Source organism: Mytilus edulis, chromosome 2 (assembly GCF_963676685.1).
Source record: "Mytilus edulis chromosome 2, xbMytEdul2.2, whole genome shotgun sequence".
Lineage (NCBI taxonomy): Eukaryota > Metazoa > Mollusca > Bivalvia > Mytilida > Mytilidae > Mytilus > Mytilus edulis.
In genome coordinates, this window is record NC_092345.1 from 57192826 (window position 1) to 57216438 (window position 23613).

General features: G+C 31.4%; 1 protein-coding gene across 3 annotated transcripts; it reads right to left on the reverse strand.

The window, feature by feature from the left end:
- Nucleotides 1-18354: 18354 nt before the first annotated feature.
- On the reverse strand, nt 18355-23133 carry LOC139512487 (glycoprotein 3-alpha-L-fucosyltransferase A-like). 3 transcript variants are annotated; one of them, XM_071300123.1, is made up of 4 exons: nt 22933-23133; nt 21979-22272; nt 20939-20994; nt 18355-19759 (listed from the first exon to the last, which is right to left on the reverse strand). In XM_071300123.1, the coding sequence occupies exons 3-4, from the start codon at nt 20970-20972 to the stop codon at nt 18651-18653; spliced, it is 1143 nt and encodes a 380-aa protein (XP_071156224.1). In that variant the 5' UTR covers nt 20973-20994; nt 21979-22272; nt 22933-23133; the 3' UTR covers nt 18355-18650. The 3 variants fall into 3 exon arrangements, with proteins under 3 accessions (XP_071156224.1, XP_071156225.1, XP_071156223.1); XM_071300124.1 differs by lacking the exon at nt 22933-23133 and having other exon boundaries at nt 21979-22453; XM_071300122.1 differs by lacking the exons at nt 21979-22272; nt 22933-23133 and adding an exon at nt 21276-21394.
- Nucleotides 23134-23613: the final 480 nt, after the last annotated feature.

Consider the following 23613-nt stretch of genomic DNA (forward strand, 5'->3'; position numbering starts at 1 on the left):
AGTAAAGCAACATAAAAGGTAAAAATGTAAAAATTGGGATACAGCAGTCAACATGTGTTATTTTCTTAATTGTATAAAAACTAACAAACATTTTTTTTTATACAAACATTACCATGGCACAATAACACAATGACAGGATGTATTAATACAGAGCCACGTAACAATTAAGAAAGAAACAAAAAAAAAGACAAAGACAAAGCATATTAGCAAAAATGAATTAGAAGAATACAGAAATTTTCATAGAAAAATAACACCATGACATGTTGTTTAAGTACAGAGTCACGTCATATAAAACAAAGAAACACATAAAAGGGACACAGGCAGCATATTAGCAAAAATGAAATACAAGAATTAGAAAATGATCTTAAAACAAAAACACAATGACAGGATGCCTAAGTAAAAAGCCGCGTCAAATGGATACTACCAAAAACAGACAAAAGCAGCAAACAGCAAAAGTAATAATCATAAAGAAACGGGCTCGTCCAGATATTCCACATGATATAGTCAGTATCAAAAACTCAACTACCTATTATTCTATATATATAATGCAATTATATGCGACTGTCATACAAGAGAGGTTTACTTAGCTATAAAAGCAGGTTAATTCACTATTTCTACATGCCTATATGAAGTCAGGATTATGACAGTTGTTATCCATTCGTTTGATGTGTTTAAGCTTTTGATTTTGCCATTTGATAAGAGACTTTCCGCTTTAAATTTTCCACGAAGTTCGATATTTCTGTTACTTTACTTTATAATACATTCTACATGATAACTGACAACTGAATAATCTTACTGGTTACTAGCAATTCTTCTACTTTTAAATGTATGAACAGGAAATTACAAAGGTAACATTTATCTTTAATATTCTCTACAATTAAAAAACAAAAACACTTAACAATAATTACATGTCTTAAAAAAATAAATCATTTACTTAGTTTCATTAAGTAGCCATATTTGAACATAAAAAGTGCTATTAAAAGATCTGTTTGGCTGTATTAATAAAAATAACCCCACTTTTAAAGCAGTACCCCTTTCTGAAAACAGGCAAAATTTGGAAATCAGTCATGTCTATCAAATGATCTGTAAATCTCATTCTAGTCTATCTTTATGATTTTTTTCTTATTATTTGGATACTGTGAAACCAGAAGAGTATTCTTATCTATTATTTTTATTTTTTTCCCTCTGTTTGATTGAAGCACATTCAATAGTTTACCCCTCCCCCTTTTTTCAATGAAATCTACCCAAGTGGGCCTCTTGTTTAAGTCAAAATTGAAAAAGTACCCAAAACTTGTTCATATTGAAGAATTTGCTACAATACAACTATCTGAACACAAGAAAGACCATACCTTTCTCTTTTTTGAATATACTGGTCTTTATACATGCCTACTATATCATGGTTTTTAGACTGTACTTGACACACCAATGCATTTAAAATTTGAAATAAAATTCAAGAAAAAACAAAATGAATACTCAAGTTGGGGTTTTTGGTAAGAATATTGATTATTTGTCACACCTAATCACAAAAATCCTTGTCACGAAGGATAGTTTTAGAAAAAATCAACTTTTTAAACAAATTTTTAACCCAAATATGAAAATTTCAATTATCCATGCAGTGCCGCAGACAGGAAAAGAAGTATAGACTCATGAAAAATGAACATTTTTGAAAATCTTTTCACCAAAAGTTCATTTTATACACATTCTACCTAAATGTCAACAATTAAGCCATAAAGATAATAACCTTAAAGAAAAATATTACTTTTGTATGTAGCTGTCTCTTCAACTTTGGGCTAATTTTCAATAAAACTGCAACTAGAATTTTCATCACAAGAAGAAGATTTCATTGAACAAAAAATCTTTCTATGTTCTTTTTAATTGAAAATCATGTAAGTAATACCATCAGAATCTCAATTTGCCTGAAACTGTTGTGCTTTATATCTATAAATACTGTTGAATGGTGTCTAGTATAAAAAAGCATAATTATTACATAATTTCAGTTTTTTCAGTGTAACTTGATACCCCATGATTTTTTTCTCTTAAAAAGTCCTTAAATCATGATGTTTTATCATTCTGGGCACACAAAAGTCCACATGAGCTACTTCCTTGCAGTGAACATATGAAAAAAATACCCTATGCAGGATGATCAATACCAAAAGTGCTTACATTTAACAGCTATATTGTCAAAGAAACGCAGCCAGTCAGAAAAAGTTCCAAAATTAGTCTTTTTTATTAATCATTTTAAAAATTAGTTATTTATACAATGTTTTATCATCACTGTTGGTTACTAATTATCTATTAGCCAACAGCTTTGGTTTTAGCATACTTCACTTCAAATAACATTCTTGGTCTAGTTTTCTATCCCTTAAAATAATACTATTGTGCTGAATCTAAGATTTCAACTCCTTCAGGTAAAATTAACCTTAGATTGTAATGGTTGGACAATATCCTCCATCATAAATCAGTGCACTAGAAAATATACCTCCCTAAGTTTAAGATCAGTCTGTAACTATCATATCTTATACATATACAAAACTAACTGCAACTTAAGATTTCACTTTACAATTACATGTTGCCTGATCTCAATATAAACGAATTCAAGCGTAAACCTCCAGATTGCATAAGTGCTGGATCCCCATTCATATATAAGATCGGCTGACCACGATATTACTGGTGAAACTAATCAGTGTGTGTATAACACTTCGTTGTTAAATATTTTATCCAAAGGCCTGATATATCGTGAGTCTGAATCCATCAATTTGAAACATAACTTCAAAATACTAACGGATTCAGTCAAGGATCATGCCAGGCTGAGGGTGAAATGCAAGAAAATAGGTAAATACTCTTTTGGAAACGATATCTGTATAGGTTTTTGTAGAATCCCTATGTGTTTGATTAAAACGGGGACGGAGAACGTAATAAGTTTCGAGTTCGGATATTTAATGCCGTTGGTTAACTCTGCTGTTACTGTGCAGTTCTGAAAACGAATGCGTTTATAAATTGGTCGGTGAGTAAATGTTGTATCTAAATTGTTTTTGTACTACTAGTATACGGGATCGTCTTTCCGGAATGCTCGATGACAAACGGTTTTGCGAATTCTTTTGATTTGATTTGGCGTCTTCCTTGGTTTAGAATAATGTTATCAGAAGGCGTCGTCGCTGGAACCTGACCCTCAACCACGCTGTAGAAAAGTATTAAACTCTGTTGTTTTCGTCTGTCTTAAGTAGTGATAGTTCTAGATCTGGTATAATTTCTGTGATGAATCTATCATATCTTGATTTGTCATCTTTATTAATAAAAGACACGACCCTTCTTTGTGTCCTGTCTTGTTTATCCATTTCTTTTCTATATATAAGTTCCATATGATGGCTCCATATTTCATAATTTATCTAACTAGGGATGTGAAGACATTTTTCCTTTTGGACAATGTTGTAACTTGTATGTTACGTCTGAGGAATCCAAAAGCAGAACTTGCTTATTTGATGGTGTTTGTCATATATATGTCGCTGATACAAATCAGAATTAAAAACAACCGGAATGGGTCTAGGAATACACATGCTATATCGAACTTTAAAGACACAAATGTTGCAAAGCATATGTCCTGTCCCCATTACAATTATATGATTGTCTCCGCTGATAAAGTCCCGAACAAAATGGTTTTTGTGTGTAGGTCACAAAACATAAACTACTTATTATAAATGAATTTGGTATTGACAATTAACTTGGAAACTCACATCCACAAAACTTATCTGGATAATCATAGGTCTGTTATATGTTCTTTTGGAATTTCAACCAAAGATGAAGAACTGGATCTCCATTCATTGCATTTGATACCTAAATTTCATAAGTGTCATTGCAACAACGATATATTGCTTCAAGTCTTCCAAGTGCTCCACAATACGCTTTCTAATTTCTTCGCGCAATTTTTATTAACACACCAAAGTTACTGTTAATACCTATTAAAGAGGTGACGTGAATCAGGTGTGTATACTAAAAGTGTATAGATCTGTTAGAGTACATACAATCTAAGACTCTTTCAATTTGCAATAGTATTAGAACATTAGACTTATCTCCTCTTTACAGAAGTATTCTTCATTCCAAATTTAAAGACAAATTTAAAGACAAATCTAAAGAATTGGTCCTATTTTTTTTTCATAAAAAATGGCCGCCTTAGATACAAGTACCTCTTCTTAAGGGGAGTGTAAACAATAAAACTCTGATTCAAACAAACACATTCTCTGAAACTGACACAAAGAAGCTGGATTTATGATTGACAACATATTTGTTACGTTTGGAGGAAGTGTTTTTTCAAAGTGCAATCGCTAATTCCAGTGAACCCATCTTTGCTCCTCTTCTTGCCAACTTGTTCTTTTTTTTTATTTTAAGCTGAATTCATATCGAAGTTTCGTAGGAAGAATAAAAAAAAGCGAGTATTATCATTTTACTTCACCTTCTGTATTATAGATGATGTCATCTCACTTAATAATTCAAAGTTTGGTGACTATGTTGAACGCATCTTTCTCATCGAGCTTGAAATAAAGGCAGCAACAGATACATTTAAAAGAGGGACGAAAGATACCAAAGGGACAGTCAAACTCATAAATCTAAAACAAACTGACAACGCCATGGCTAAAAATGAAAAAGACAAACAGAAAAACAATAGTACACATGACACAACATAGAAAACTAAAGAATAAACAACACCAACCCCTCGTATATTGACTTACATATTGACTTAAATATAGAAACTGACAATGAGGGTAGGTTGAGAACAACATCTTTACACGACAAAAGAGATGGTTTCAGCTTCTTCGTTGTGAAATTTCCATTTCCATGTCACAACATTCTAGCAGCGCCCGTACCTGGTCTATATAGTTCCCAGTTGATATCTTATGCCAGATCTTGCATTTCCTATCCTGCTCAAACGGAAGCTACTAAACCAAGACCGTTATAGATTGTTGGTTTCACAGATGACGATTTTTATGTTTCATTTGTCTACAATCCCTTCATCTTTCTCCGAATATTACCTAGCGAATAGACTTCTCACCTGGTTTGTACTTACATGAGTAACACGACAGATGCCACATGCGGAGCACCTGCAATCATCACCGTGTCAAGTTTCTTGTTGCTCAGACTTTGATTTTCTATGTTCTGTTTTGTATATTATCTATTTTTGTCTTTTTTCCCATGGTGTTGCTTGTTAATTTTCTACTTTTAAGTATGAATATTCATTTGGTATCGTTTGCCTCTCTTTTACAGAAGGTCTGTTTAGTTCCTTTTGATTGTTTTCTTCTCCGACTCTTGTATTTCAGTACTATTGTACTCGAGATATTTGAACAGTATGATGATAGTTCCGGATGATTTTGGTCTTTTATGACAGGTGTTCATGGAAAATAATCTTAAATATATTTTCAAATCTACATAGAAAAGTAAGATCCACAATACACTGATCGATATCACTTAAACGTTATAATGTATGTTATACTCCACATATTGATAAACTGTTCGTTCTTCTGTCTGCTCTTATGTTAGAGTAAACATATTTTCTTGTCAAAAATGATAAAAGGATCAGATCAGATACAACATAGAACAACACCAAATCACCAACACCGGATTTTTGTTTCTCATTTATATATGACAAAGGTACACGAACAGTGAAACTAATGGAGCATACCCTTACAATTCAGATGAATTTACTCAACAACCTTGGTGTTGTTATAGTTGTTTGTGTGGTGATTGTATGTTTACTGTCTCACCTGTTAATCTAGCATGTATCATTTGGGCGTGACCTCATTTTCATTGTTCATTAGTACATGTTAATTTTTCAAAGTTAAGGTAGCACAATACAAAGATTTTACAACTCCAACGCCCAAGTTTTAAAATGCTGTAACTTTCTTAATAATGCTTGAAAATTTATAAAAGTGGAAGTTTTGTATAGCTAACAGATTACTCTTTCAAATTAATGCAATGTTAGTATTATGCAACAATTATGTAACCAATTATAATGTTAACTGCGTCTAAAATATTTTTCATCAAATTTCCACTTTCAAATGAAATTAACTTCTGCATAGGTATCCCTAGAGGGTTGATTTTATTATATGTTGTTCCTATGGCAATTATCTACAAAAGGGTGTCTCAGATTTCAGAGAGAATGTATAGAACAAATTTTGCACATAATTAGGTCTTTCCACTTTTCTGTTTTTTGCGTATGATATGGAACAGTTATTACGATTTTGAAACTGACCCTGTTAAGCCGAACACTTTTTATTGTAAGAGTTATCTCCCCAAACACTGTTTTTCTTGTGTACAAATCTCCTTCGCAACTGTTAAAGATTACGACAAATTATATCAACAATATGCTCGTTATATCCTCAGGATCTTTTGACCGATGTGGTCCGGAAACTCCATATGAGAGTTATTTCCCCTTTTGTATTTAAAATAGTTTAAATGTAAATTGTAATTTGTAAACCATAAGTGATAGAGACCTAGGTCCTTGGTCCAAAAGAAAAAAGAAAATAGGGTCAAGGTCAAAGGTCAAGGTCATTTCTAAATTTGGATTTTGGCTTATTTTCACCTCTTTTCAAACACGATATAAGATATCGACAACATATTTTTACGTAATTGTTAGTTGTGACATGTAGTAACACATACATATTGGTTTAAAGGGTATGCTTACTTCAAATTAGAGTTTTCTCCCTCTTTTATTTAAAAATATGCATATGGTGATATAACTCTTGAACCAAATATAATTAAGACCTAGGGTCTTTTGATTTGAGGTCCTTGGTTGATGACCTTGAAATTAAACTCAAGTTCATAGGTTAAATTGACATTCTAGATTTTGACCTTTGCTTTAACCTCATATGTATATGTTACAGTAAATAGGTGAAATTAGGAATTACACGTAATTACTAAACATTTCAGTAAATACCTGTAATCACTAGCCAATTTAGTAATTACATGTATTTACTAGTTGATTCAGTGATTACTGGTATTTACTGATTATTTTTGTCATTTTTACAGCTATTTACTGACTTGATTTTGTTTTGTTTTAAAATTAAAGACATAATTCAAGAAAGTAAAGGGATAGGGATTTTTAGGGCTTATACTTGAGGATTTAGGAATATAAGGCACATAAAAAGTGCATACTCTTTAGAGTTTGTGAATCGAAACTGGAAAATGGTGGTTTAATACGTTTTGAAACTCCCTAAAAATCGGCATGCAAGACATTGATATCAATCCAAACTTTAGACAGACATTCACGGGAAGTTTGAAGTGATATTGATTTGAAAATTGGTAAAATGTTTTATCAAACCAAGATAGATGAAGTTCGATTTTTTTTTTTTTTTTTTTTTAACTTTTTTTTTTTTATTTCCAACAATTACAACATATACATGACATACATACAATATAATACATATAAGATAAATACAATGTCATTTTTATAAATAAATCTTAATTGGAAATATTTTACATTTTCTATTGAAAAGATAAAGAAATAAAAAATTAAAAAATTAAAAAATTAAAAATAAATAAATAAATAAATAACGAAGGAAAACAAAACACAAAAAACAAAAACAAAACACAAAAGGATTATCCAGTTACATCCCTATCTATATTTTAAATATCAAATAATTATGTTGAACAAAAATTGAAAATTTACGAGACATATTTCTTTCGTAACAGCCATCGACACTGATCAAGTACATAACACGACAATAATATTTTCTTTAAAAAAGATTATAATTAAGTAGTCATAATTTATTGTAACAACAACAAAAAAGACATTAACTGGTATTCAATAACAGTTTTTCAAAAACATTCCATACATTGTCAAATTCAGTTATCTTTTTATTTTTTACAGCTATCATACTCTCTAATTTATACATATCTTTCAGTTTTATTATAATTGCTTGCAATGAGAGATTCTTTTTAAAGCATCTAGAATTATACACATATTGTTTAATATAAAGAAAAATCATGTTATATGGGTTGTTGGGAAATATCTTGGATAAGTCTCCAAAAAAAAGTTTAATTTATTTATTGGGAGACTTATTCCACCGGAAAGGAACCAGTTATCAACATCCTGTAGAAAATCTTGTACAGTATTGCAATTCCAAAATAGGTGTTCTATAGACTCATTATCTGATTTACAAAATGTACATAAAGGATCATCAGTCAATTCTATTTTAACTAAATACTGATTTGTGGCAATAATGCAATGGTTAATCCTATATTGCAACCACTGTAATTTACTATTTTTAGTAACAGCAAAAGGCAGTCTGAAAATCTTTTTCCAGTTAAGATTCTGTTCACCTAAAATTTTAACCCACTTAAGCTGTCCAGTAGGAATAACATTATTTCTTGTCAGTACAGAATACATATCTTTTGATCCTTTACAATGTTTTAAAAATATTTGTAGACATGATGGTATAAAAGGACAAACTAATTTGTAAGATCCTTTAGGGAAAGATTTTGATGCCTCTTTCACTGCCGAAATAACACTGTAAAATTTAAGAAAATCTGTGTTAATGTTATATTTTTGCTTAAATTGGTCAAATGAAATATACGATCCATTTTCGTCAACTATATCATTTACAAATCTAATACCACTATTGAACCATTCTTGATAAATTACTGATTTATGACCAATCTTAATATTATTATTCAGCCATAGTGGATTTGATAAAAATGAATCATAAGTAAAATTTCTTTCTTTTTGAATAATCATTTCCCAGGATCTTATTACATCTTTCCAAAAATGGTTGTTAACTGTCATATACAGTTGTCTAATATAATCAACACCACAACTAAACAACTTTCTTTTATCTATATTTGACATGAAAATATTTTGCCATTTACTATCTCTCTGCAAAAGCCTCCTAATCCATGTTGATTTAAGTGCTGTAATGAACATATTCAAATCAAGCATTTTCAAACCTCCCTCCAAATAATCTTTGATTAGAATATCCTTCTTAACTCTATGTATAGATGAGTTCCATATGTATGAATAAATAAGTTCATTTATTCTCTTAATAATATCATCTGAAGGATTTGGCAGAGAGATAATGAGATGGTTTACAATAGGCAAGACTAGAGTTTTAATCACAGTTATTCTACCTATAACAGTTAGATTCCTTTTAGACCATTGATTTAAAGTATTTTTAATCTGTACAATTCTTTCAGAATAATTTATCTTAACAATTTTTTTAAGATCTACATCAAAATTGATTCCTAGTAATTTAAACGAAGTTTCACCCCAGGACAGATTTCTGTTAGGGCATAAAGTATCTGTACTATATTTTTTGCTCCCAAACCAAATAACTTGTGTTTTTGTGAATATTCAGTCTAGATATTTTTGCAAACCAGTCTAATTAGGTCTTTCCACCTTTCCGTGGAAAGACCTATTGAATTTGTTCTGATTATTATTATTTTTTTTTTTTTTTTTCCGCCTAAATTTTTTTCTTGCGTAGTATTGATGTTTCAAAAGATGTCGCTTAGATATTTGGAATATGATGTCGTATAGTTTATACGCTTTAAAAATTTACAACTGCGTAACAAAATACTTTACGTTGTAAGAGTTATCTTTCCAAACACTGTTTTTCTTGTGGCCACTACTCCTTCGCAACCGTAAAAGATTACGACAAATTTATTTTACCAAATTGCTCGTTACTTCTTCAGGATTAGGATATTCATTTGGACTGAAGCTTTACGGAAACTCCATATGAGAGTTATTCCCCCTTTTCCATTAAATTAATTGATATGCATTTCTAAATGGTAAACCATAAGTGATAGAGACCTAGGATTTTTGGAATTAAGTTCCTTGGTCCAAAAAAATGAAAATAAGGTCAAGGTCAAAGGTCAAGGTCATATTCTAAATTTTGATTTTGGCTTATTTTCACTTATTTTCAAATACCGTTTGACATTTCGACAAATAATTTTTCATAAATTGCTAGTTGCGACATGTCCTTACTTCTATATTTTGATTGAAAGGGTGCGACGACAATAAATGGGAGTTTTTGCCCATCTTACATTTAGAATTACGCGTAAAGTGATATTACTCATTAACCAAACATATTAAAGACCTAGGGTCTTTTGATTTAAGGTCCTTGGTTTGTGACCTTGAAATAGAGGTCAAGGTCATAGGCTAATAGGACGTTCTAGATTTTGACATTTGCTTTAAATTCATATTAATACATCACAAAGCCATAGGAACTAACATTTTAAACTGATTTTTCATATTTCAATATCAAAATAGATCTTTACTAGTGGAAAGACCTTCAATTGTTCTCTGAACAATTGGTTTTTAATTCTAATAATGATTCTTGTAAAGATTTTTCACTCCCATCCAAAATCAAAGAGGTGTCATCAGCAAACTGTGACAATTTATGCTCAACCCGTGTGACCTCTATACCACTAATGTCACTATTTCCCCTTATTTTCAATGCCAGAATCTCAACACATAAAATAAAAAGATATGGAGACAGGGGTCCCCTTGTCTACAACCTCTTCCAATAGTAAAAAAATCTGAAAGGTTCCCCCCTGGATGACAGCAGAGTTGATATTATTGTAAAAAACTTTAACCCAATTGATGATAGAATCGCCAAAATTGAAAAATTTCAAAACATTTATCAAAAAGTCCCATGATATTGAATCGAAAGCTTTTTCGAAATCAATCAAAAGTAATAACCCTGGTATTTCATGTTCCTCTGTGTACTGTAATATATCATAAATGAGTCTTATATTTTCCCCAATATACCTTCCACTAATAAAACCAGTCTGATCAAAATTTATCAATTTATCAAGGACACTCTTAAATCTGTTTGCAATAGCTGCTGATCCAATTTTATACACAGTATTCAGTAAAGATATAGGGCGCCAGTTTTTTTAAAAAGTGGCGGGGTTTATTCCCTTTTGGTAAACAAGTAATAATCCCTTGTTTTTGTGTAACAGATAGTTCCCCTGTTTTTGCACCATAATTTAAAGAATTTACAATAAAAATTTGAAGATCCTTCCAAAAAATTTTATAGAACTCTGCTGAAAAACCATCCGTTCCAGGAGTTTTGTTGTTTTTCATTTTTTCAATGCTTCTCCGGCTTCTTTAACAGTAATTATACCTTCCAAGCTTTCTTTTTCCTGAGACGAAAGTATAGGAACACTTAAATTTTTCAAGTCTTTTTTAAGATCACTTAAAGTACTTTTAGTATCCCTTTTTTTATAAAGATTGTCATAAAAATATTTAACTTCATTCAAAATATCTTTTTGTTTTGTTATAATTTCCCCATTTTCTTTCTCTACTTTGGGAATAATTTTGCTCATAAAATTTCGTGATTCTAAGCCACAGAAATAATTAGTAGGTTTTTCCCCTTCCTGTATCCATTGAACACGGGATCTTACTAATTTCCCTTTTAATTTTTGTGTTCGTAAACTTTCGAGCTCATGCTTTTTTGCTTCTAATGCGTTAATGGAATGTTCGTCAATTCTTTCTTCTAATTGAGTTATTTCATTTCGAAGATTTATTTCCCTTTTTTCGTCTTGCTTTTTTTTAAAACTTGAATATGAAATTGTCTTCCCCCTAATTTCCATAAGAAGAGTCTCAAGCAAAAGCTGACAGTTAATTCTAAAATGAATGTCTGTATTATCTATTTTGTCAATATTTTCCATATTATAAACTAAAGCACAATATTGTTTTTTCACTTCCTGAATTTTTTGCTTAATAGTATTTATATAGTCTATATCATATAATAAAGAGTTGTTAAACTTCCACAAACCTTTTCCCCTATTGAAAGGGTTAAATTCTAAATCTAGCAAAATCATAGAGTGATCTGACCGATAGCTTGGAAGCACATTACAATTTTTTAGACTGTTTAAAAAGTTTTCAGTGAGAAGAAAAAAGTCTAATCTAGCCTGTTTAAAAGGATTTCTCTTCCTTCAAGTGTATCGCTGTACATCTGGAAAAAGTTCTCTATACGGGTCTATCAAATTTCTTTCTTCAATAAATTCCAATACTTTTTCCCTAGCTTTCTGATTGTTAATATTCACATAGTTGCTATAATCTATACATGGGTTTTGGACAAGATTGAAATCACCACAAATAACAAAGTATTCAATTTCAAAATCATCAATAACAGACGTAATATTAGAAAAAAAATCAGGATTGTCTGTATTTGGTCCGTATAGACATACAAGAGTAATCTTTCTATTTTCTACAAGAATATCTAAAATTAAATAGTTTCCATTTATATCTTTTTTTTCTTTCAACACTTTGCATTCAAAATTATTATTGAACAAAATAGCTACACCTCTAGAGTTTGAGCTAACAGATGAAAAATAACACTCATAACCCCACATAGATCTCACTATGTTTTCTATATCATTTGTAAAATGAGTATCCTGAATACAATATATATTACAGTTCTTTGACTTCAGCATATCAAATACGTCTCTTCTTTTTAATGTGTTACCAAGGCCTTGGCAATTAACAGACAAAATCTTTAATGAACTCATTGATAGTAAAATGTTTGCATCCAAATTACATCAAGTAGTTGAATGAAAGAAATAAAAATAATTTTCCAATAATGATGTAAACAAGGAAAAGTAATTAGAATGGGGATGTCAAACAGGATAATTTTCAAAGTTCGAATTTTGTTTCAGGCTGATGATTTTGTGCAGAGTTGTGGTCCTTGAACTTTGAAAATTAACTCCACACTTCCCCCTTATGCTTGAAAAATATTGATTTCAGAATTGGTATTAAGTTGACAAATTGCAGATCAAGTTCAAATTTTGTTTATATCTGATGATTTTCTACATAACTTATATATTCATTTTGTGGCATACATGTATATGACCAAAAAAAAAGCAATTTAAAGCAAACACTGATATACATTATAACTCAAAAATATAAATCATGATTGATGAATAAATTGAGTTAAAAAAAATCAGGTGAGCGATTCAGGATCTTGAGAGCCTATTGTTTATATTAATTTTGCTTTTCAAGTTGCCCAATGACAAAAGTTAAAAACCTTTTTCGAAATAGTTCATCAGTTTTCCTAGTTTCTCGTTTTTATATAGGGAGACTGTTCTTTTTCCCATTTAAATGGTTTTACACTAGTATTTTTGGGAGGCTTTTATAGCTTGCTGTTCGGTGTGAGTCAAGGCTAAGTATTGAAGGCCATACCTTGACATACAATGTTTTACTTTAAAGAAAAATATGTTACTTGCATTGAGAGTTTTCTCATTTGCATTCCTACCACATCTTCCTATATCTATTAACTATAAAATTGAGAAAGGAAATGAGGAATGTGTCAAAGCGACAGCAATGACTTCTTCTGTCGGATATTTGTGATTAATCTAATCTTTTTGTGGATTGAATAAGTCACCTTAAAATTTCACCTCTTTTGTTGACATTATTTTCACTTTTGTCGAGCATGCATGTGACTTTTATCGCAAAAACGCGAGACATAGCGAACCAACCTATGTTCGGTCATCAGCGGCTAAAATTTAATAACTTTCTTAAATTATCCTGTATTTCTACCAAACTTGAAAAGAAGCTTGTTTATGATCATAAGACAAATATAAAGAAGTAAATAAATCATGTAAAAATGAAATCCTTTTTTTTTCCGCATTTTATTATACATGTTATGATGAACTTGTTTGTAGTTTTCATGCCATTTAACATTAACTTTTCACTATGAATGTAATTGTTATTGGTAAACCATAAGTGATAGAGACCTAGGTTCTTTTGATTTGAGGTCCTTGGTCCAAAAAAAGAAAATAGGGTCAAGGTCAAAGGTCAGGTCATTTCTTAATTTGGATTTTGGCTTATTTTCACCTCTTTTCAAACACGATATCAGATATCGACAACATATTTTTACTTCATTGTTAGTTGCGACATGCCGTAACACATATATATTGGTTTAAAATGTATGCTTACTTCAAATTAGAGTTGTCTCCCCTCTTTTATTTAAATACGCATATGGTAATATAACTCATGAACCAAATATAATTAAGACCTAGGGTCTTTTGATTTGAGGTCCTTGGTTGATGACCTTGAAATTGAGCTCAATGTCATAGGTTAAATTGACGTTCTAGATTTTGACCTTTGCTTTTTCCTCATATGTATACATGATAAATCCATGGGACTTTTTGCATTAGGTTACAAGCCATTTAAGCCAACCGGAAGTGGCCTTGTGTAAACCGGAAGTAGCTATTTTTTGTACTTTATTAATATAAAACTATATAAAACGAGATATTTTTGGAATCAGTGTCAAGTAAACTTTCAAATAATACCAGAAGAAACATTTTTCAAACCGGAAGAAACAAATTATCTCCCTTATTCAAAAAATATTTCATAGAAACCATATATTTTTGGAATGAGCGTTCAATAAGCTATCATTTGACGCTGGAAATTACATTATAAACCGATTTTTACTACTTCCATATCAAAATACATGGTTTTTGGTGGAAAGACCTGCAATTGTTCTCTGAACAATTGGCTTTTAATTAAACATTATCTTCTTTTTTGTGGTTAGGATATTTACACTAATTAGAGATTTATGAGAGAATGGAATACCATAGAGACAATCTGAGACACCCTTTTAAAGCCCATAATCTGTTGATTAAGATTTCGTTAAAATTTGCTGTATAGTTAAAGCAATGATAGAGCTAAATTCATTCAAGTGAACTTTCCCAGATGTTGCCACTAATTACATAATAATTGATTACATAATGGTTGCATAATAAAAATATTGCATTCATTTAAAATATTAATCTTTTATCTATCTATGTATACCTCTTTTATTATTTTCTATGCATTCATAAGAAAGTTGCAGCATTTCAAAGGTTAGTGATTGGAAGTAAAACAATCTTTGTATTGTGCTACCTTAAGTCTGTATCTTAGATACTATAATCAAAACATCAATAAGTTTTGTATTACTTGTACAATGTCACCTCATTTTCATGGTTCATTGGTTGGTATAACGTTTGCGTGGTTTGGTCTGATAATTGTATACTATAGGCAATATGTCAACTATAGTACATGCATGTAACTATTGTAAGTGTTACAGTACGTGTCTGTCTGTTTTATCTGACCATGACTTCATTAATATTGATTATTGATAATGTCGTAGTAATACTGAATCAAATTAAAATAAATCAAGGTCAGTAAAGCAGGCGAAACTTTTCTAAAAAGTCATTTTTTACCAGTAGTTAGGATGATCTGAATTTCAAATCAACAAATGTCATCTACGGATGAGTGTTCCCTTTGTCAGTGAAACGAAAGGAAGGCTAAATAAACGTATGATTGGCCATGTGCCCATAGATCAGACATCATTCATAGCGCAGGCGACATTGTTTACCAGCCTGATCATTTATTCCTTTCTATACATGTTCTCATCATCGTAAAAATATAACACAAGACTAGCAATACTCATCTTGCAACACTTCTCCGTAGACAAAAAGAGGACTTATGGATTCGACAATTGGGAACTGCGACACCATATATTGCAATGACAAAATTGATAGTAAAGGTATTCTTTCTAGTCCTTCCTGTAGCTCGGTGAATGTGATGAACATTTTCAACTCTTCTCCTCAACGTAGACGTAGACGCAGTCATTATAATCGTCATTACACACCACCAACTCTCCATGATGTCTATTTTAATGACCTACTACCATTTGAAAAAAAGACCGTTAAGTATTAATCATATTAGCACGAAATTTTATTCATCGCCCCTTTCAAAACTTCATTATCTGTACAATTTATGTTTGGAGGCCACTTTTACTAATCCCTTTTAAAACTAATACAAACTCACAGCTGTCCTTTTGGATATTGCAAGTCACACACTTTTCAAACCAGTTGGCATTGGAAAAGATAAAAGGAAAAATAAGACACTTTCCTTTGCCAAGAAAGATATCAATTCCATCAACTTGGGTAATGTCCTTCACCATAAATTAGTTCACTCGAAAATACCTCCCTATTTCAAAGATCAGTCTGTTCCTAACATTTCTTATACCTATACAAGTTAAATTGCAACTAACATGTTTAATTTAAACACGTGTTGCAAGATCTCAATATTGACGACTCTAAGTCTAAACCTCCTGACTGTTCATGTACTAGTTCCCCTTTCATATATAATCCGGCTGGTCACGTTATAACTGGTGACCTAAAAATTGTCAATAAAACTTACCTGCATAATGTCTTATCCAACCCCCGAAATATCGTGAGCCTAAATCCGTCAATTGGAAATACAACTCCAAAATACTGATGGAGTCGCGGATTATTCCAGGCAATGGGCTAAACGCAAGAAAGAAAACGTAAATACTCTTTCTGAATGGATTAAAACCATTAGGTTGTTAATAAAAATCAGAATTTAGAAACTGAAAGGGTCTATTAATACCTATGCTACATCAATCTTCAAAGACCAAAATGTTCCAAAAACACATGTTATACATCCATGACAAACATGTTGTTGTCCCCGCAGAGAAAGCCCCAAACAACATCGTTTTTGTGTGTAAATCACATAACATAAACAACTGCTTGATAACAATTCACTGGGAACTCAACATATACACCCACGATACTTACTAAAGAGGACATCCTGCATAATACTAGGTCTGGTCTATGTTTCTTTGGAATTTCGACCAAAGACGAAGAACTCGATCTTCCATCACTGTATTGGATACCTAAACTACACAAGTGTCCTTACACACCGGTATACTGATGGGTCTTCAAAGTGCACCACGAAAACTATTTCCAAATTACTAACATCAAATTTATCAACAATCAAGCCTGGCTTCAAATTTATTGTGAACCTAGTACCTATTCAAAAGAGGGCATGAATCAGATGTAGATACTGAAAAATTAAAAATATCTTTTAGAGTACATACAATCTAAGTCTCTTTCATCTTGCAATAGTATTAAACCATTTGGTTTTACTACACTTTGCACAAGTGACATCAAGATGCTTGACTTCTTTTTTTTGTCTGAGCTTCAATAGACTGTAAATTTACATCTGCACTTTCATCTTCACTGACATTAACAACCAAGTTGTCTTCATTTACATTTTCACTTTGAAAAAAAGATGGTTGATTTCTTGATTGACAACATATTTGTTACGTTTGGAGGTCAAGTTTTTCAACAAACAATCGGCATTCCAATGTGAACAAACTGTGACCCTCTTCTTGTCGACTGGTTCCTTTATCTAAATGAGACTGAATTCATACAGGTACTTCTTAGAAAGAAAGAAAAGAAGTCAACAGTATATTTTAACTTTAGTTTCCGCTATATAGATGATTTGGTGAATATGTTGAAAGATACTATCCCATCGAACTTGAGGTAAAGGATACAACAGATACAGTTTAGTCTGCCTCGTATCTTATCTTAATCTAGAAATTGACAATAAGGACCAGTTGAAAAAAAACTTTACGACAAAAGACATGATTTCAGCCTCCCAATTGTGAACTTTCCATTTCTATTTAGCAGCATTCCAACAGCGCCTGCATATTTAGTATATATCGCCAAGTTCATACGATATTCCAGGGCTAGTATTTCTAATAATTATTTTCTTGATAGAGGGTTGCTGCTCACGAGGAAGCTATAAAAAAAAAAGTTATATGTGTTGAAGTTCAGGTCATCCCTTCGTAAATTTTACGACTGCATTCACTAGTTGGTTGGCCGTTATGGAATATCCGTTTCATATATGATAACGGATATATTCCTCATGTTGCAACTACAATCCCGTACCCTTTTCACCCTTTTCCCGAATTTCACCTAATGAATTAGACTTATAACCGGGTTTGTAATAACATGCGAAAAACGACGGCTGCCACATGAAGAACAGAATCTGCTTACCCTTCCGGAGCTCCTGATACCACCCCAACGTCTTGGTTGGGTACGTGTTGCTCAATCTTTAGTTTTCTATGTGTTTTTTATATACTACTGTTTGTCTATTGGTCTTTTTCTTTTTAGCACTGGCGTTGTCTGTTTATTCTCGACATATGATGTCCATCTTGTATCTCTAGCCCTTCTTTTTCAGTCCGTAGACTTTTGGTTTATGATTTAGTTTTTGTTGTTGTTGGGTTTTGTCGTTTTTTTGTTGTTTTTTTTTTTTTTTGGGGGGGGGGGGAGTTGATCTTGGTTTTGTCGGTCCTAATTTTACCTGATTTTTGATTGCACACCTGGTAAACTCTTTAACATCGTATGCATTTGGTTTATCAAATCGAAAGACTGTGTCAGTTGTCCTCTTCAGCATTGAAATCGCTACACAAATTGATTATCGCATAAAATATTTTCGTTGCAACGATAGAATCATTTTTGTATCAATATTGGCTGACCTGCAGGGCTACAATTTAAAATAGGATCAAAATTGTGTCAATATTTAATTGCGAAATACGTTTAGGTTTGTCAGAAGGAGCGAAGTCCAAGTACATTACTACTAGAGAGATCGGTTGAGAAAAAAAAAAGATGATATCAGTTTTCAGTATTTAACAAACAGATAAAATGATTTCTGATGAACGATTTAAAAGGATTTCTGCCAGTGATTTTACGCTTGATAACATACAAGTCTTTATTATCAACTGACATGCTCGCAAACTTTGGTTTTAACATTTTAAACAGAATTTGAGTGTCGGCAAGTTGTTTAAAAAAATCATATCATTCTATGAAACACAGACATTTTGACGGTACCAACTGTTAAACGTTTTTCCTGTCCATTTCAGGTTTTTTGTTTTATAAGTATTCAATAACTCGCATAGATCACACAAACTTCTATAGTAATTTTGTTCGTTGTCTATATGGTATTTATCTGATTCTTTTAAGTAAGATATATATTCGCTTTCATTTGACCCTAGTCTTAATAAATATTCTGCAAGACGTTTTGGATTTTCATAATCATTAACATCTATGTACGTTTTTGGCGGTAAAATGGATTTTACGTTCGGAGCACCTCTATACACATATACAGCATTGCTGTTATCGAGGAATGTGTGAAATATCTTCTCAGTAACATAATCTTTGCACAAGCTATTTTCAAAACCAAGATAAAATTTATACTTTTGCGATAAAACTTCGTGGCAGCCAGGCAAGGTCCGGTTCGGACAAGGTACTTTACCGCAATCACCATAAATATCAATATTTATATATTTTCGCAGTTCTCTGACGTACAGTTCACGTCTTGATCGAGTTTGACAACTACCTACCGCCCAAGCAATATATTTCGTTTTATTTTTGAAAATTTCACTGTAATTTTTCTTTAAAGGAATAGTTCTTCTGAAAGTTTTGTAGTTCAAGAAAATTTCACCATCCTGTCTATATGTCATGCTCCAGTCAAACTTATTATCCCAAACACGATTTAAGTCCACATCGTAAGCAGGACTTTCAATATTAACAATCACCCAAATCTGACCACGTTTCTTAAACGGCACTTTGTTCCACATATCACGGTAGGCAAACAAAACAGCTGCACTATTTTCAAGAACTGTCTTATTTTCTGTTAGAATACAGTTTGAGAATTTACATCCAGTCAAATTTACATTTCCACTGAAATATCCTTGTTTAGCATACCATAGAATAGTTATTGTTGAATTATTCTTTCTGGAATTTGAACTGAATGTAGAACTATCATTATAAAAACTTTTAAAATCCTGGAGGTACGATCGGAGATAATAAAATGTCGTCCGATGTCCACTTATAATGCTACCAATATCTAGCGTAACTAAACATACGAAGAAAAACAAAACGAAAAACTGTTTCTTCTCCCTAAAAATCCCTGAAAACAGAATAATGCAAAAAATTACTAGTCTATACACATCCGATAAACTATAACATTTTCCTCAAAACAAAGAGGGTTATAGTATTCGTCAACAAGAAAGCCACCAGGCCAACTAAACATATAACCAAAATAAAGTGTTCTTTATGTTAAAGTCCATACCTAATACCTAACTCGCATATATCTTTTTGCAATTACAAATGTTAAATCGTAATGTATTACCTATTTAACTAATAAGCGCAGTACGAATGTATCAACTGGTACCAGTGACATATAGCATATAATTTCCTAAAGGCTACATGTATTCATTGTAAATTGAGATGTGAAACAAATACCTGAAAAATATAAGCAACGGAATAACCGTCAATAGATTTATTTGAATCATAAACCCTTTAATATGGATATTTCAAAAGAAGACCACACAATTCACTTTATTGTGGCATTGTATGATCAATACAATTTGAGTCCGTGTTAGATGTTGTTGATAGAACCCGTAAATTTTGACACTGTTTAAGTAAACTCAATGATCATTTGAATAAGGTTATCGTAGTAGAATCTTTCAAAAATGTCGTATCAGTTTTAACATTGATTTCGATTGTGTCTGTTTTGAATAATGAAAATATAGCTGAATATATTTTGGTATATGTCAGTAAAATTGAGAATGAAAATGGGGAATATACCAAAGACACAACAATCCGACAAAAGCCGGAGTCCACCAATGGGTCTTCAACGCAGAGAGAAAATCCCGCACCCGTAGGTGGTCCTTAGCTATATTAAAGTGTTTAATAGTTCACTTAATTATGCGTTCACACGTAATTCAAATTCGATTCGCATTAACTGATTCAAATTAGTCTAATTCGCATTCGAAACGTTTTACGTCCAATCGTAAATTCTAATTCGAATTTTGCAATGCGTGTCATATTCGCTTTACTGTCCGAAAGTCGTTAACTTTTAATTCGTATTAACAAAAACGCATTTCTAATGCGAATTGGATAATGCGATTAATCCAATTCGAATCAATTCGAATTAAATGCACATGTGTGAACGAGTCATTAATTCGAATTACATGTGAACGCAGCATTACAATGGTATGCATATTTTACACCTATTCAAATAGACATATGAGTATGTTAGACATATGAAAAGAGATACAGGCAAACGTAAAATATCATTTGTTACCTATTTTGGTCATTCCTGTTTTCAGATGATCCATTCTAAATTCCTTTCTCACCACTCTGAAAAATTTAATTGACCATTAATAATTACTACACGAATTTTCAGTTATTCGCCCAAGACGTCTAATGAAATTACTTTCTTTTAAAAAACACAACATTGTTAGTCGCGTTTTCAGATGGGACAATTACATTTTTACTATTTACTTATCTAAGTTTAGATATTAATCTTGATAAAAAGAGCTTTAGATCTTAAGAGTCTTCATATATATATATATCTTCAACTATTTTCATTTCTTTGTTTTTGAAATAATTAAAAGCGTGTTTATCAGCCTTTGGTTTACCTTTAATTCCGGTAATTCAAACACTGCAGATCATGTTGTACCAATTGTGTGTTTGTACTGAAAAACGGCAATGACGTCATATTTCTTTGATGACATACACAGCTTGCGAAATTGTATACTATTTCGCGAACTTTAAAAACCGCAAATTGATTCCAGAGACCCGCACCAACCATAATTGTAACAGTTGCACACCCTTAAAATGATGTTTTAGGAAACGGAATCAACACAGTAGGCTATATATTTATATCATAAACAAAGCGAAAGTAAACTACTTATTATTCGTCTGTGATTAATTTTCTTTCGAATGAAATGCAGAATGTTGATATTTATTTTGTAAAAAAAGAGCTTAAAGGAGAAAAACTCGCCCTCTTCTTCCTTTTTTAAAAGTGACACCAATATCGAGCGCAGCGTCAAGACAATTCTGTTTTCTAAAAGCACTTTAATAAATTCAATCCAACAGTGATTCTAAAATTCTAAAATTCCATATTAGAAAAAGTCCCTTCTGTTTGAATACTTCCGTAAAATAAACAGATTTTACTGACGACATGGAAATGTACTAGTATATCAATGTGTAAATAAATCACTATTAATTTTCTGACATTTTGGAAAAAAAATATTTCTGTTCCATAGAAAAGTAATGACTGTAGATTAATCAATTGAGTGCTGTTTACCTAACGCCCAGTGAATAATATTTCAAACTCACCTAACAATTCATGCCATACTCTCCTTGTTTAGATTGAGTGTTGGCTGCTTTACGTACATTGGCAAATATTTCATGCATATTCAGAACGATCCTTGATTAGAAGTGATGTGAAAATTGACAAAAATGTTTTCCCCCGAATATTCCTATCAAGCAATTGCAATTAAAGTCAAGTTCACTGATAAATGTTATTTCCTTCCTTCACTCTATCAAGTGTTGCCTTCCGATCCAACACTGGACCATTTTTGATTTTCAAATAGATTTCAATGTATTATTATGTAACTGAAATATGAAAATCTGAAAGAATAAATATATAAATATTGTTGCATTATGATTATATTCTAGTTTTATGTAAATGTTACCTTGTTTGTCTTTTTAATCGATTTAATATGAGATTTGACATCGGCAAAGTTAACTACTAGGCTGATATGCATATAACTACCCAAAATACGAATTGTTCCGAACGGACGGATTTTTCTACATGTCCTACGATAAATTAGTATACTAAGATTGGATATCTTAACTTAGTTGGTTTTATCACGGGCACTTGTCACAACAAAATACATGAAGGTATATAGGACATTTTTCTGAGAGAAGTGCCTGTGGGTTTTATAAATACATATCAGTCTTAAATTCCTATTTTGTTTTATAATGCTCTAGAAGTCACAACTGGTATCAAAAACAAGTAATCTTTATATTCGGAGAATAATTTCCTTTTTCATTAAAAAAAATGACTGAAAATCTGATGCAATAAATTTCCCGATTTTTTAGTAATTCTTTTCAATACAGTGGTAACAATCACTTTGATTTACTTATTATTTTTAAAAATCTTTTTTCTTGAAATACAACAATCAATTTTCCATAGATAAAATAGATTTTATTTTCGATATTACAATTAATGTACTGTTTTAATGTGATGTTCAATGACTGATATTAAATTAAGTTACGAACACATACATTACATTGTGAACCTGTCTTTCTTGAAGTATTCTCTTCCAGTCCTTGTTTATAAAATCCAAACAAGTCAAGTCATCCTATTTTTTACTTCACAAGAAATGATTATACGATTTATGGAGTTGTGTAAATGAAATCCTGTTTCTACTGTTGTCCTCTTAGTTTGTGTTTTATTTGCTTCAATAGGTCGTTGTTGGGAACAAATGGCATTCAAATTAAGTATTAATGATTTCATTTAACAATATACGAACAAACAGTTCCAGACTAATAATTACGTTTGGACAAAATGTTAATAAATAAAAATAAATCAATCAGTTAATGAATTCGATATCTATAAAACGGTTGACTGTACCTGGATTGAGTTTTTTTAAATCCTGCTGATCGTGTGTGAAAGCTGAGACAAATAAAACATTATATGTCTCTGGTGAAAGCTATCCGCCAGGAAACTCAAATTCTATTACTATATATATCCTAATACATTAACTAGTTTATTCTTAAAAAATATAGCATTCGTGCACTTCTTCAAAACTTTCATCTGTGCACGACGTCTTGGTGTAAGGTGAAATATGCATATATTTTTGTCGCAAATATAAAAAGTAATTTTAGATACCCTTTGACTAATTATTTCTTATGTTGACTCCTTGAGTAATCTCTATATCAGAGCTTACAATGGCCTCAATATAA

Coding starts and splice junctions, on each gene's coding strand:
- LOC139512487 (XM_071300123.1), bottom strand. CDS start 20,972: ATGGATCATCTGAAAACAGGAATGACCAAAATAG. Junction 19,760..20,938: donor AACAGGAATGACCAAAATAG/GTAACAAATGAT, acceptor TTCTGTTTTCAG/GGATTTTTAGGGAGAAGAAA.